The sequence below is a fragment of the Fukomys damarensis genome, unplaced genomic scaffold, assembly GCF_012274545.1.
Source record: "Fukomys damarensis isolate Sample0158 unplaced genomic scaffold, DMR_v1.0_HiC HiC_scaffold_36, whole genome shotgun sequence".
In the NCBI taxonomy this organism is placed as follows: domain Eukaryota; kingdom Metazoa; phylum Chordata; class Mammalia; order Rodentia; family Bathyergidae; genus Fukomys; species Fukomys damarensis.
In genome coordinates this window covers 23,904,824-23,920,922 of record NW_022900948.1, presented here as the reverse complement: position 1 = coordinate 23,920,922, position 16,099 = coordinate 23,904,824, and the positions used below count along the sequence as shown (strand labels likewise).

Sequence of the window (16,099 nt, the reverse complement as noted above, 5' to 3'; positions counted from 1 at the left end):
GGGGCCCTGATGAGTCTCTATGGAGATAAAAGCTCTGGGCTGACTTCATTTTCTGCACTGTGTCTGCCTTTAATCCACCTTTGTTCTTGTGGAATCTGGTTGTGGTTGAGAATGGAGGGCATGCTTTACACAAATGTCTCTGGAAACAAAGCCAACCAAGCAGCTTGCCCAAGTGAACCAAAGAAATAAGACTTTGTGAAGGCCTTTTCTTCCTATATTGAAGCTATAAAAAAATGAACTTTCTTAACTCCAATACTATCTACCCATGTGATCTAGGGGCAAGTTTTGAGCTTTTATGCTTCCCTTTCTCCATTCCTCATAGGTAAGGGGATTTGGGAAAGCAAATAATTTCTGAGTTCTTTAATTGTTATTTAGAATGAGTCTGTGAAACAAAGGCTTAATTTGTTTGAATTACACTATTGGTAGATGAAAACATTTTTTCCTGTCTTCAGAAAAACAAATAAATCACTTTCTGCTTTGGGCACTTTCTTGACTTTCCTGACATTTAAGGCTTTGTAACTTCCTCTTGCTTTGTTTTCCGAGATAGTAGAGCCATTTCACCAAGAAATATTTGGCTAAAGATGAAATTTAGAACAAGCACATGTTCCACTCCTCTGAAGTTTGTTTCTATCAAGTACAGCATCATGAAAGTAGCTGGGAAAGGCCCTAGTCCACCACGGGACTTTGGGAATGTAAAGTGAAAGGACTCGTGAAAAGTTATCCAGATTCTCCGCCAATGTGGTCTATGAGGATAAGAATTGAGGGTGCCCTATTCTCCACCATGCCCCACCCTTTAATCCCTAAAATGGTGCTGGCCTGTGGTAGACCCTCATGAATATCTGTGGCATGAAGATATAAATAAATTAGGATATTGTGACAAATAACAGTTAATTTAAAATAAAAGTGTGTGATAACTCTTTTCAATAGCTTTGTCAAACATTTACATTTCTATTTTATTTATGTAAAGTTAAATACACTTTATTTTTAGTTAATCTACATGACATATTTTATTTTTTTCCCTAAACAACAATGCCTCCACTCTAAATAAATCTTGGTCAAAACAAATGAAGTGTTCAAGATGCCATCAGTCCCATTTGTCTAAAATCCTGGTGTTGTGTGGATGACAAGCAACAGCCAGTTATGACAAGTGATAGATCCAAGGCAACAGCCGAATCCATTAACATTTTTTCATTTCTAAACCATCCTTAAAGAATGTCATAAATGGGGTCACACCATCCTCACCATAGTCCAGGAGAGCAGCCATGCCATCTGGGTTCATGTTCACACACACACACATACACACACACACTGATAGTTTATTTTTTCCTCATTGAGTTTATTGGTAATTGATAAATAATCAATTAAAAGTTTAATTGATAACTAATTTTAGGTCTACAGTACAGTTACATTCATCATTGGGATCTTGTACCTTTACATAACAGGTCTTGGTTCTCATTTTTTCCCCAGTCCCTGCCCTCCTTTCACTCTTCCTCCCCGCCCCCTTTACAAACACTTCATTTCCATCTTTTCACTTTCTCATATTTTTTTCTTTTCCCTTATTACCTTTCCCCTACTTCTCACTTTTACTATTATAGTTTATTCACACCAGAGAAACTATTCAGTATTTACACATATGTGACATTTATTTCACTTAGGAGTATATTCTCAAAATGTATCCATTTTCCTATGAATGACTCTAATTTCTCATTATTTATGGCTGAGTAGTATTCCATTTTATAGAAAAAACACATCTTTATCCAGTCTCCAACGGATGGGCAAATGGGCTGTTTCCAAGTTTTAGCTATTACAAACTGTGCAGCTATAAACATAGGTGCTGATATATTATTGTAAATATGATTCTTTTAATTCTTTTGGAAAGATACCCAGCAGAGAGATGGCTGGGTCAAATGGAACCTCTAGTCCCAGCTCTTTGAGGTATCTCCATATTGATTTCCACAGTGGTTGCACCAGTCTGCCCTCCCACCAACAATGGAGAAGGGTTCCTTTCTTCCCACAACACTGCCAATATTTATTATTGGTTGATTTCTCTTTCTTTATTGACTTTATTGGTACATTCTAGGTATATACAGTACAGTTCCATTGCAGCCATTCTTTCTGGGTGAGGTGAAATCTCAGTGTTGTTTTCATCTGCGTTTCTCAAACAACAGTGATGTGGAACATTTTTTCATATATTTATTTGCTACTTTTACTTCTTTGTCTGAGAAATGTCTGTTCATTTCAGATGCCCATTTTTGAATCGGGTCCTTATATTTGGTGGGGGGCTGATTGTTTTGAGTTCTTTATATATACTAGATAATAGTCCTTTGTCTGAGGAGCAGCTGGTAAAATTTTTTTCCCACATAGTAGGTTTTCTCTTAGTTCTGTTGATGGTTTCTTTTGCATCACACTGATGAGATCACACTGATAGTTTTTGAAATTAGTAAGGATGTACTTGATTTGTTCTATAGCCCCTGTCATTAAGGGTTTTACTCTTTCTGGCCTTTGTTCTTCAAGTATGCCTTTGATTGATTTCATATAATCTTTGATGTGCTCCTTGTAGGCCTCTTTTGTGAAGCTGGTTTCCTGCATGTGATGGTTCCTAACAATATCAACACCAGTGAATACCGGGCTTTGGGTACCTTTGCCCTCCGGGCCTTCATCGGAGGCATTTCCACCAATGAGCGACTCATCAGTGTTACTCTCTGCTCTACTGACCATCCTGCCCTCCGCCTCCAGGCACAGCAACCCCGCCATCTCCGGGGTCTTGTAAATGTCGGAGAACATCTCATTGCGTCCGATGAGGTCCCGATACATAATCATGACGGCGGCCAAAGGGAGATGCTGTCGCATTAGTTTAGCAGGAACCCGGAGCTCAGAGTGAGTGCGGTGCAACTGGAGCAGAGCTCGTGGGGAGGGAGAGTGAGCGGAAAAAGTTTACATTTGTATTTTTAATTGATAAATAATAATTTTGCATAATTATGGGTACCGTATGAAGACCATGATGATACGTGATCACAGCTGCCTACTCTGATTGTTTCCTCATGTTGAAGCAGTGTCTCAAATTCCTCCACAGTCTCCATGAATTAGAAGACAGGCATCTAGTTGGAAAAAGTACTTCCCAGAAGCATCCAAGACCTTGAATTCTGAATTCTGATTCTGGTTGCCTTTTTTTTTTTTTTTTGCAGTACTGGTGATTATACCCACAGCCTACACAGTGAGCTACAACCTTAGCTTTTTTTAATCTTTTATTTTGAGACAGTATCTTGATAAGTTGCTAACATCCCCAGGCTGGGTTTAAACTTATGATCCTCCTGCCTCAGCCTCCCAGAGTATTGGGATTACAGGCCTTGCACCACCATGCTTGGTTACTTATTTTTTATTTTTATTTTTTTTTCCTGGCTAGCCATGTGGCTTTGAGTAGATCATCTGCTTCTTATGACCTTTGCTTTCTCATCTGTAAACACAAGGTTTAGATTTCTAAGACTCCTTCTAGCAATAGACATTTAAAGAGAAAGTGGAACATTATACACACGTGGGCATTTTTAGGTTAGAGTGTCACTGTCCAAAATGCCTCTGTTACTTTATTAACTCCATTCCTGTTTTGAACTTGGAAAGTTGGCAAAATGAGTGCAACTGTTTCAGAAGTTAATGTTGTATTGGGTCAACACAGCTAACAGACTCTGCCTAGAGAGTAGTACTTTCTGCCAGAAATGGGCTGGCTCAGGAAAACATTGTCCTAAAAAGGCCCTTTGAGAGTGTGACTCTCCTCACATCGCTTCCTCCCCGTAGCTCACTCTATCTCCAAAGACCAACCCAAAGAGAGGTTTAAAGTAGAAAGCAGCAGTAGCCTCTCATCTAAGAATTCCATGTAGAGTCATCTCTGCTGATATCCCGGTACTTCAATTTGAAAAGCTGATCTTTAGCTTTCTTTACTCTGAGTCTGAGAAAACTCACAAAGAAGATTTTATTCATACATTAATTCCCAGGTTACTTAATGAGTTGCCAGAAAGTGCTGTCTCTCTTGACTCACTCTCAATGTGTGCACTGGACTCCTTCCCTCTCATGCCCCCTTACTCTGTGTCACCATGCTGTTCTCACCCACTCAGCCATTATTCAACTCCACCTCCTTCCATTACAACTCTCCTTTTGGCCGTAGCACATGGAAACCTTGAGTGCATGTAGTTGACCTGTCCCAGAAAGGTTGAAAGCATAGTAATTTCCAAGACCTGATTCAATATGATTCATTTTGTCCAAGTTAATTAGGTTTACTTCATGCGGGGAAAGTGAAGGTAGAAAGAACAGAATCCTAATGAATTCTAAGATATGGACTTGGTCCTGATTACATTTCTTTAGAGACTGCCGACTACCTGGAGGATGCCGCATAATGACTAGGCTTTGTTACCTGAAATGTATCTATTATAGTCTTGCAGATGAAGATGGTGACACATTCATGTTTTCTAGTAGGTGTTACTCTTAAAGGCCTGGGTGGAAGCCTTGGAATCTTGATATTGTCAGAACTCTCACCACCATCAGGAACTAGAGCCCAAACCCTTAAATCTTGTCCAGTAGTGAGGATCCTACCACCCATTCCTCATCCAAGCTGTACAATTAGAGTAGCACCTACTCCTGTGTTCCCTCTCATCCATCAGGGGCCCTGTTAAAAGCTTCTTAGACCTCTTACTCTGTCTGCTCGTCTTTAACTTATGACTGATTATCATGTTCAGAAACTGCTCAAAGGCTCGGCTAAAATTGGTGAGTGCCATGTCCTAGTAGTGGAGGGTACTGTGAATCATAGGGGTAGAATCAGGACCAATTTCAACCCAGGAGGCCTAGAACAGTGTGTCTGTGTGAAGACTATGGAAGCAAATCCTTCTGGGACCACAATGCTCACCTTCGAGTTGGACAGGCGATGCAAGCACAGGGACAGAAGAATCAGCCTTGAGGTTAGTAGTAGGATGGGTGTACTGCAAAACAGCTCATGCAAGGATGAGTAACCCAGAGTCAGAGGTGACAGCTGAAATCATGGACAAGGGTAACAGATGTTCTCTTATGAAGCATCTAGTACATGGGCAAGTGAAAGCTTTAAAGAGGCCATAAAACTGGACTTGCATATTCTTTGAGTGTTGCTTTGATGTGGGACTGAATGTCCTTATAGCACCTGTAGATGTCACCTGATCTCAGAGAGGGGCCCATTCAAGCTCCTTTCATTGCAGTGTATTGAGCTGAGGCAGGCTAACATTTGACTTACTTCAGACAGACCACACATTCGGTTTGAATTTGTTTCACTTTTTAGGAAACAAAATCTAAGGTGATGGTTGAAAACCCCAATGAAGTTTTGATATGACTGTGTGAACTGATAAAAGCAGTAAGAAAAGTAGATTTCTAGGTTTTTATCTCTCTTTTATAAGAGTAGATTATTGTAAAAATTCAAACACATTCTAAAAATTCCAAATTGTTTCTGAAAACAAACATTTTCTTTATCCCCTGGGAAAGTACTAACAGGAGCATGTCTCTTGTTGACATTCAGTCTGTTTGTTTTCCACTACTGTTCTAGTACATATTTGGCAAACTGCCCTGTCCAAATAGGTACTCCGTGTTGGTTGAATGAATGATTCACTAAATTTATTTTTAGTGTAATGGATTCATCGTGGGCACTGATGTCAGGCGTTAATTTATACTCTTTACTCACAGACATGTGAAGCACAGTTTAGAAGTTTACTGCCAACTCACTCTTCCAGCAGAGCTCGGGGTAGAGCTTTTGAAAATCATGTCCAATTCCATGGAAAAGGGAAATTGAAGGCTATTTCTATTCTACCTCTCTTTTCACAGGTGAAATTCACAATGGGTCTCTGATGCAAAGGGCCAGTCTGGCCTCTAAAATATTGTAAGAGTACCCTGAAATTGACCTTTTCCTTCTGAAAGAAAGGGGTGAGAAGGGAAGCGCTATCTCTCCTTACACACTGATTCATTTGGGAGAAACAGAAGGACGTCCTAAGAGAGCGGAGAAATACAGAAGAGAAGATCTACATAGGTATGCCACCATTTGTGACCTGTTTTTGTATTTACTGTTTCTTTTAACTCTTAAAACAATACTTTAGATGCTATTGTTATCCTTGTTTTACAGATGAAGATATCGAGGCATAAGAATATAAGCCTGGTCGTGGTGGAATCTGAACCCAGATCTAATTGTTCAAACTTTTAAGCTGGTGCTTTTTAAGACCTTATCCTTTCCTTGTACACATGGCAAAGGCACAGCCACCTGCAGGCGCATGAGCTCCTATCCATGAATCAGAGTGGGAGGGAGGCTTGACGGAGAATCTGTCTTTAAAATGACGGAGGCTGCACATTTCCTATTTTAGTTGATAGCATCACCTTGTGGATGAAAATACATCTGGTGTGTGTTTTTATTTGTAAATATATGTTTACTCTGCCGATTAGGGATAATGAGCCAACCTGAGTTGTCAGTCAGATTTGTTCAGGGGTTGAAATTTCTTTTTCAGAGTTTATTTTTTAGTATTCAGCAGTTAAAGAGTGATAAGATGATAATACTTAGCTGATGAATGAGCAGACTGAAAGATAGCTTGTTTCTGGCCACCTTGATCAGAACTTAGTGCAATTTTGCTGGCCTAATTAATATTTTTTTGAAGAATGGGAATTAGGATTTATAGCATTTGTGGCTCTGTGGTAAGAAGTGAAAGGGCAAAGTGCAGCAGCAACTTAGGAGAATCTCACTGTCTAAACAAAAGGGACAGAGCCTCAAGTCTAGAGACTAAAGGTGTAACGTTTGGCCATTGCACCTTTGAGTAATTTTCAAGTTCTTACCTCAGTTTCTTTATCTCTCATATAGGCCCAACCACATGGATGATGATTAAATGCCTTGCAACATGGGTCTATGTATTTTAAAAATTTAAAAGAATCCAGTCCTGCAGTAAATGACAAGGAAGGAAAACTCCAAGGTGGTAATCTATCCACAGAGTCCACACTCTTCAAGCAACAGATTTTGACATACTTTAGCAGAAATCTTAGCCAACCTGGCTTCTTTTCTCAATGCAGTTTTTGGTAGATAAATAGGTTTATCAAAAATATTTTTATAGTGGAAAATGGTATCCTAATTCCCACCTCCCCAAAACGTTTCTTAAATGATAATATAAAACTAACTTAACAAAATAAGGGAAATTTGTCCTCTCTGGGGGTGATTATTTGACAGGGAACCTGGCAGTCTGTACTATATTACTGGTGTTGCTTTGATTAAACATTACTTTCAGAAACTTATTGGGAAAAGTTTGACTTTTTTGATCTTCAATTTCCCTTTTTCTTATACAGGAAAGCCTTACTGGGCAATCTATGAATAGTCAGGATGGATTTTAAACAAAGTGTCGTGTGCACGGCGTCTGAAAAGAGGTGGCCTGCTGAACTCGACCGCCTGCCTCCCTCACCCGCCCCCAGCCCACGCCTCACAGCCGGAGGTCTCTAGGGCAAACTCTCAGTTTAAATTTCCCGGCTTTCTGTCAAGTTGTGTCAAAGTCTTAGTCACCTCCTCCCACTGACTGTGGTGGCTTTGTTGTTTCTTCCCCTCCATTTGCTACTTGTTAGCCTCCGTGTACTGTGTCGGCACACTTACAGGAGGCAGAGCGCTGATGACAGATGGTCGGCCGAGCGGGGGGGCGCTGGGGCTTGGGCTGCCGTGGCACCCTGCCAGTGGGATATGCCTCTCCCCTGCAACGAGCCGTCCAGAGCGCTCCCTGCAGCCTTGTGTGGGTGGCTGGGTTCTGTGGGCGTGTTTGTGTGTGCCTTGCACACGTGGCATGTTTTATTGTTGTGGTTGTGGTTGTTGTTGTTGCTGTTGTTCAGGCCAATGACAACAAAGGCCTTGCTGGCTGGCTGCTGCTATCCACTCTTGGCAGTTTCCAGGCTCCCAGACAGAAAATTCTCCCAATGATTGCAGCTGTGAATTGGCCCATTTTTCTGGAAAGTGGATAAAGAAAAGTTTTGTGGGATCATTTGCTTTTCTCACACAAGCAGGGATGTGTTGAATACAAACAGGGAAATGTGGAGGAGATCAAGGGGTGAGTGGAGAGAGGAGAGTGGGTGTCATGAGCACTCAGATGAAATTCTGAACCAGTTTCAGGGAAGAACTTTGAGACAGAGAATGCAGTTCTGTAGGAGCCTGCCCAGGGCCTTTTCCAGGGCTGCTCTGAGAATGGGAAGGCATTGGAGGATTCCGGGTTGGGATGCGATATGAGAACAATTTATGTTCTAAAGGATTTCTCCATTTGTCTGGGGAGAAAGGGCTGGATCACACAAGTGTGGAAGTGGAAGTATGGGAGAATACAGTTGGCAAGAAATAGTGACAGGAATTAGGATGGTAGCTGTGAACACGGGAAGGGGAGATTAGGTATTCATGTTGGAGATGGACACCAGAGCACGTGTCCATCCACTGCGGGCAAGCAGCTTGGTGAAGTAGTCACAGCTGGTATTCTGGGTTCCTGATCCGACCATTGCTTGGCAGATGGTGCTGTTCACTGAAATGGTAAAGACCAGTGAGGGATCAGAGCTTCCTTCCTTGGCATACAGAGTGCGTGGAGCACTGTTTACCCTAGCAAGGTCAGTGCCCAGAAAGGAATCCGAGGCCTTGAGATGAAGAAGTAATGTCTTGCACCGAGGAGGATAAAGATGATATCACATCAGGCAAGACAGTAACTTCCTAATAGTTGCAAAGTGATGTCTGTCTAGTTTCTTATTTAGTCTCCACTATGATACTGTGATGTAAGTATGATGATGTCAATTTTACAGGTGGAAAGAAATGAGTTTTTTTTTGGTGGGTCACCCAGATAGTAATCCTAGTCATTGCTAACCTTAATTGAAAGCATACTTTGTGCCAAGAAGTGTTCTATGTACGTTACCGATGCTGAGTTGGGGTAGGTCCTAGTCCTGTCCCATTTGTCAGAGGAGAAACTGAGGCACAGAATACTTAAATAACTTGTTCGAGGTTGTAAATAGAAAAGCAGAATTTCAAATTCTCAATTTCAAAAACTCAAGCCGTTGAGTTCCCTGACGTATGTCTTCACTACTATGATAAATATGGTTGAATTCGAACTGTGAATCATAAAACCTTCTCACTTTCTAAAATTGCTCCTTCGTGCTTTCTCACTCCAGCATCTTCACACATACATGAGGCCTTCTCAGCATTGCTTTAGGTGCATAGGTGCTGAAACAAGGTTGCAATGACATTACCTTTAGGTGAAATTTTAAAAAGCAAAAGAGGAAGTTATAGAGTCAATGTAATAGTTTTGTCTGTATCTATTTATTGGAACACATTTTTTTTTTACTTTTCAAAGGCTAAAAGTTAATATACACTTCATGGAATATCGCTTCTTATTTTCTTGAAAGTCTGAGGGATAAGTAGAAGACTGACATTATAAACATTATGTCATTATAACAAAGATGAAAGAATTAGGTTAAAAATAATCCTTCTGTTTACACTTTTAGTTTTTCACACAAGAGAAACTATTTGGTATTTACACATGTGTGTCTTATTTATTTCACTTAAGAGTATGGCTTCAATATGTATCCATTTTTCTATGAATGACTCAAGTTTCTTGTTTTTTATGGTTGACTAGTACTAAATAAGATCCAAATTGTATAACTGACAATGTAGGAAGAAAGTGGCTAAAGGTGTAGGGGAAGCGGGAAGGGTAGGGGAAAGGAAATAAGGGAAAGAAAATATATGAGAAAAGGAAAAAATGGAAGCAAAGTCTTTGTAAAGAGGGGAGGGAGGAGGGGGTGAAGGGAGGGCAGGGGTATGGGGAATAAATGAGAACCAAGATCTGTCATGTAAAGGTACAAGATCCCAACAATAAATGTAACTGTACTGTATACTTAAAAAGTACCAATAAACTCAATGAAAAAAATAATTCTTCTGTATACCCAAACAAGGTCCTGTAGGTGATCACCTCAAAGCATCTTTAGTGTACTTCAAAGCAACTTGAAGACAAGATAGAGAGAGATAATTTCAGCTTTATTTGTTCATGTACCCTAGCAAGTATATTTATATATTTGTTTTTTTATTTTTAAAATTATTTTTTCCTTTTCCTCCTATTTTAAATTATTTTTACTTAATTTTATTGGTACATTTAAAGTATATAATATAATAACATTCATTGTTGGAAACTTGTACCTTTACATAATCAGTCTTGGTTCTTATTTTTTTCCCCATCCCCCTGCCCTCCCTTATTATCATCAAGTGATATCTGGTGTTCTGGTAACGATGAACATGCATTCTGGCACTGGACAGTCTTCCAGCAAGTGGCTCTGTTCCCTAAATTGGATTGAAACAACTACAGACATTTTTTTAAAGTATTTAAGCTACTACTGAGTGACCATGGGTTTGACTCCTCATTCAGAAAATGCTCTAAAATGGTATCTGGTACCCAGATGACGGTGAATAGCTGCCTCACCAAGATGGCTTTTCTGAAGATGAAATGAGATGCTATCTTCATTCTGGCTACCCTCCAATCAGGTAGCAAAGTTAGGAGGAGCAAAGTGATTACATTATGTATCTGAAAAGTATTATTCAATGTCGTCATTATGTTCTACGCAAAATGTGCTTTTGGGTTAGGTGTGAGGAACGTTGCCTTCTATTCCTGCTATACATTGGCATATTAAAAGCTCTGATAACCCTTATAGTAGATAATCCTGTTTAATTTTGCCTGATGTAGTACTTCTCAACCTATTTTCATCAATGTGGATTATCACTGCTGTGACTGAAATCCCAGCCAAATCATTGTTTAGCCCATGTAAGGTATGCTGAGACTAAATTGCCCTTAAATGAAGCCCCAAGAGGAAAAAGGATAACTCTTTAGGGTATGATGCTTCAGGTGATCTGGGGCTCATGTCCTGGTTTCATCTATTAACAATCCTGTAATTTTCTGGCAAGCACACTATATGCCTTGAGTTCCATCATCTATAAAATAAGAAACAAATCATGACCAACAATTGATTTCCTTCCTCAATTGTTGGTCATGATTTGTTTATTTATTCATGTATTCATTTAGCAAAATATTTGTTGAATATTTTTCCAGTCCAAAGATTGAGTGAGAACTGGCAATTCAGGAATTAATCAGCTCATTTGCAATTGAATGGTTTTCTTGTGAAGCCCCTGATGAATCTGCTGCGCCTATACCATCCTGAAGCATCAGTTACCTATTCTCTTTCTTGAGATTACATAGCAAGACAGCATCACCAGCAAGACCTGGCCGGATGTTTTCCAGAACCTCTAATTCAAAAGGGATGTCACTCACAGCCTGGATGGATAATAAACTGTACCAAAATAAAGACAAGCTATTTGTCAAGGCTTCGCTTACAAGAGGTTTCACAAATGCTATTTTGACTATTACCCTTTGTTCTACTTTAAACATTTTTTTCTAGAGTTTTTCATCTTTGTTCTTTCATTGAAGAAATTTGTTTTAAAAAATCAACACATGAAAGATTTTTCCTTTGAAGATGAATCTATTAGTACAAGGAAAGGAAGAAAGCGAAGTTTCACTTGTACCTTATGTTATTACTACTGGTCCCCAGGAGGAGAAAATATGTTATCCTCTCACCTCTTCCCACCTCCCTTCTGTCCTCTGAGCCTTGGAAAGAAAGCAGTGTGTTTGAAGCTAGGGTACCCTTACAGGAAACATTAAATTAGCCAGGGGGCCAATATGCTAGTAAACTATCCAGTTGCAAAGACCTGAGAAGTTAGACAAAGGCTTATGGGCCATCGTGCTTTTGCCCATGGGACAGACTTTTCAGTAACATTTCTAGGAGGGTGGTCCAGTAAATCCCACTGCGCTCATATCTGCCTTGCCCAGAACTATTGGCTCATACATCCAGGGTGACTTGTAATACTTGTTGGAGTTGAAATACGTGCAAAAATGGAAAAAAAAAAAGAACCTAAAATAAATAAAATCACTATTATCACCCTAAGGGAGGGCAAGAGGATCAAAAAAGATAAGCATAAATGGAAATTTGATGGAAAAGGAAACTAGTCACTTTTTGAACCTCTGTTGTGTATTGCTCCATAATAGGTTTCTCAAGCTCAGCATGATTGATTGACATTTTGGGCACAAGAATTCTTTGTTTTTGGGAGCTGCCCTGTGCATCTTATAATGTTTAGCATTGCCCTGGCCTCCACTCACTATCAGATGCCAGTAGTAACTGTTCCCAGACATCGTCAAACATCTCCAGTCAGTGTGAACAGAATTGTACCTTATTTAGATCCACTGCTCAAAAGTAAGAGTTCTTTAAAAAAAAATTATTTTTAGTGTAATGGATTCCTTTGGAAATCTGAGAATTGAAAATCTGGGAAAGAAAGTTAATTTTATATTAAAATAATTGTTCTGAAATGTGCAAAATAAAATATATAGGATAACAAGAGAAAGCATTTACATTAGAGTTATCAAAATACATGAAAACATCGAAATGTGCTACAGTAATTTACCCAGTGATTGGGCTGAAATCAAAGAAGGCATCCTGTGAAGTGGCCCAGGGGACCAGAAGCCTTGTGACTCTGGGGATGTGAAGCAGGAGTGCTGGTGTTGGGAGCTGGCTGTCAACTAGCTGCCCATCTGAGCAAGTTACCCGGAGTCCCTCTGGACAGTGGGCCCTTATTGATGAAGTGTTGAGCTCAGTTGGACTAACATTTATTATTTTGAAACTGGTTGACATAGTTGAAGGCTGTGTTGCACAAACTTCACTCAAGCTAACAAAATTTGTGAAAATGAGCATTATTCCTATTTTAAAGAAGAAACTGAGATGGAAAGAGGTCAAGTTCTTCCATCACACAAGTAGTTAAAGGTGCTGTCAAGTGAGCTTGTTGGGGTCCAAAATGGGGTTTATCTGCTTTGGTTTGGTTTTGTTTGTTTCTTTATCTAGGAGTCCTAGCAAATGCCAGGAATATAAGAAGCACCCAGTAAAAAAAATTTTTTTTTGTACCAGGGATTTAACTCAGGACCTTGCTCTTGCCAGGCAGGTGCTGTGCTGCTGAGCTAAATCCCTGACCAGTAAATATTTTTTGAATGAATAAATGAGTGTATTAGTAAATCACTAACTTTCCTTTTCGGGGCTATGCAAGCCCATTTAACACTATACTTCTCAGGTAAAGGAGTTGTGGAGATAAGATTTATTGAACTTGCTTCCTTATTATCTGATGTTAATGTACTCATTTATAAATCACAGAAACACACACAGCCCCCATCCTGTGCATCTTTTGGGGCCAATGAGATAGAGAAGAGTCCAGCAGTGGTTTGTAGTGGTTTCTTAAAGCTCTTCAGAGGCCTAACTAGGTTTCTATTCAAGCAAAAGTTTTCTGTGGAGCCTATGATGGTTTATATTGTCCTATAATGTGATTGCATGAATGGAAACTAGCAGATGAACTTCGTGATAAAAATCTTGGAGGGCAAGAGTGGCTAACCCATAAAGGGAAAGTCAGGATTTTGTTTGAGGATTCCCTTTTTAAATCTGTTTTTTTTTTTTTGGAAGAGAAAGACTAGATGAACTGTGGAACAAAGAAAGCTTCTTCTCTCTGTTTTGTATGAAATAAATAGGTTTGATTATGGGCTCAAAGCTCCACAGGTGTAGTAGTGTATGAAGCACACATGAATTATACAGTAAGGGTCTCTGAAGCAGAAGTTGGTGGGTTTGAATTTTTGCTTCATGATGGTGATGAGGACACAGTATCATCCTGAGCTGAAATTCTATAAAACATGGTGACAAATTAGCCGCATAGGTGCAAGCAAATGGAGTATAATTAAGTGAAGTGTAAGACAAAAGGGAGTAGTGAGGACTGTGGGCAACTAAGGGTATATGTCCCATCATATGCCCTTAACATGAGTACATTTTAATCCATAATTGCCATGCTAGAATGTGGGCCCAAAGTTGCTAAATGTACCCAATTTAAACATTTGAGTTTTACACTCTGACAACTCTTTCAAAGGTTTAAAGATGTAGGTCAGATTTTACAAAGGGATAGTCATGGATGCTCTCTAAATTTCACAATATTAACATTTCACTTAGTACAAGTAAATATCCTGTCTGTGAAATGTAAAAAATCCTAATTTTCATTTTGTAGTGCTGAAATTCTCTTGACTTTCTTTGAGTCTCACAAAAAACCTCTGAGATTCTGTTATTATTTTACAGAAGAGAAAACAAGTTCAGCAATGTTGTTTCTTGTCCAATGTCACAGAGCAAAAAAAAAAAAAATGGTAGAACTGAGCTACATCCACCTATGCAATATTATTTAGCAGCTGTGGAGGTCAAATAAGTGAAACATCAATATTTCAGTTTTTTCTCTTGAAATTGAGAAGGTTATGAAACAATTACTCTTTAACGAAGTGGTGCTGCAGCAAGGGAAACCACAAACAGTGTGAAGAGACAACCCACAATGTGGGAAAAAACTTTACCAGCTGCTCCTCAGAAAAAGGTCTTCTATCTAAAATGTATAAAGAACTTCAAAAAAACCAGACCTTCAAAATTTAAAGACCCAATCAAAAAACTTTTTTTTTTTTTCTGGTACCAGGGATCGAACTCAGGTCCTTGTGCTTGCAAGGCAGGTGGCAGAACCACTGAGCTAAATCCCTGGCAAAGACCCAATACAAAAGTGGGCATCTGAAATGAACAGACATTTATGAGGCAAAGAAGTAGAAATAGCAAATAAACATATGGAAAAATGTTCAACATCATTAATCATTCGAGAGATGAAAATGAAAACAATGCTGAGATTCCACCTCACTCCAGAAAGAATGGCTGTTATCAAGGAATCAATCAAAAACAGATGCTGGCAGGGCCAAGGGGAAGAAGGCATCCTTCTCCTTTGTTGGTAGGAGTGCAGACTGGTACAACCACTGTGAAAATCAATATGGTGATACCTCAAAAAACTAGGATTGGAGGTCCCACTTGACCCAGCTATTCCTTTGCTGCATATCTTCCCCAAAGAATTAAAAGAATCATACCACATGTGCACCAACATTCATAGCAGCACAGCTTGTAACAACTAAAACTTGGAAACAACCCAATTGCCCATCAACTGGAGACTGGAGAAAGAAAAAAATTTTAAATGAAATGGAGTATTACTCAGCCATAAAGAATGAGAAACTAGAGATATTTATAGCTAAATGGCTGTATATTGAGACTATACTCAAGTAAAATAAATAGGACACACATGTACAAATACTGAACAGTTTCTCTGGTGTGAGAAAATGAAAGTGTAAATAAGAATCAAAATGTATAATAGATAATGTGAAACAGGAAGAAAATGTCTAAAAGGGAAGGGGAAGTGGGAGGAGTAGGGGAAAGGAAATAAGGGAAAAGAATAAAATAATGAGGGAAAAGGAAAAAAATGAAAACAAAGTCTTTGTAATAAGGAGGGGTGGAAGGGCTGAAGGGAGAGCAGGGGAATGGGAAAAAAGTGAGAACTACATAAGTTACATGTAAAGGTACAAATTCCCAATGATGAATGTCATCATACTGTATACCTAAAATGTACCAATAAAGTTAATAAATTAAAAATCTTGAAAAAAAACAAGAAGTGGTGCTGAATCTCCATTCTCATGCCAGCCTGAATGTCAAGTCACAGGCTTCAGATCTTCTTCAGTGGCTACAAGGTAGATAAAAGATTGGAGAGAGGAAACTTACTTTCTGATCACAATCCAAATGCTGAGTGTGACTTTATATAAAAGTCCCTTTGTCCTTTTGTTTGACTTCAACTTACTCATCTGTAAAATGGGAAACATGATTATGTGGAAGAACTGGAAACCAGATAAATACCCAGCCTTGTTCTATAAAAGAAGACCAACCTGCCCACAGGAGACCTAGGTGAGTGGGGTAAGCAGATTTCCAACCAGTAACTGCAATACAGGGAGATGAGTGCTATTATTCAAGAATTTATGGTGAACGATATATACAGAGATAGAGACAAGAAAGCCTCGGAAGTGTAGTACTTATAAGCAGTTATTAGTGGTTATGAGTGAACATAACGTAGACACTAACTCTATTTGTGCTATCTGAATATTTTCAGAAAGAGTTAAAAATGATTCAAGTAGAACAAATATACAATTAA

General features: G+C 39.2%; 1 protein-coding gene across 1 annotated transcript; it reads right to left on the bottom strand.

Moving 5' to 3' along the window:
• Nucleotides 1–1,177: 1,177 nt before the first annotated feature.
• Nucleotides 1,178–2,820, bottom strand: LOC104872914 (translationally-controlled tumor protein-like). Its single transcript, XM_010639276.1, has 2 exons — nucleotides 2,421–2,820; nucleotides 1,178–1,308 (listed from the first exon to the last, which is right to left on the bottom strand). Exons 1-2 carry the CDS (start codon nucleotides 2,818–2,820, stop codon nucleotides 1,178–1,180), a joined length of 531 nt encoding a protein of 176 aa, XP_010637578.1.
• Nucleotides 2,821–16,099: the final 13,279 nt, after the last annotated feature.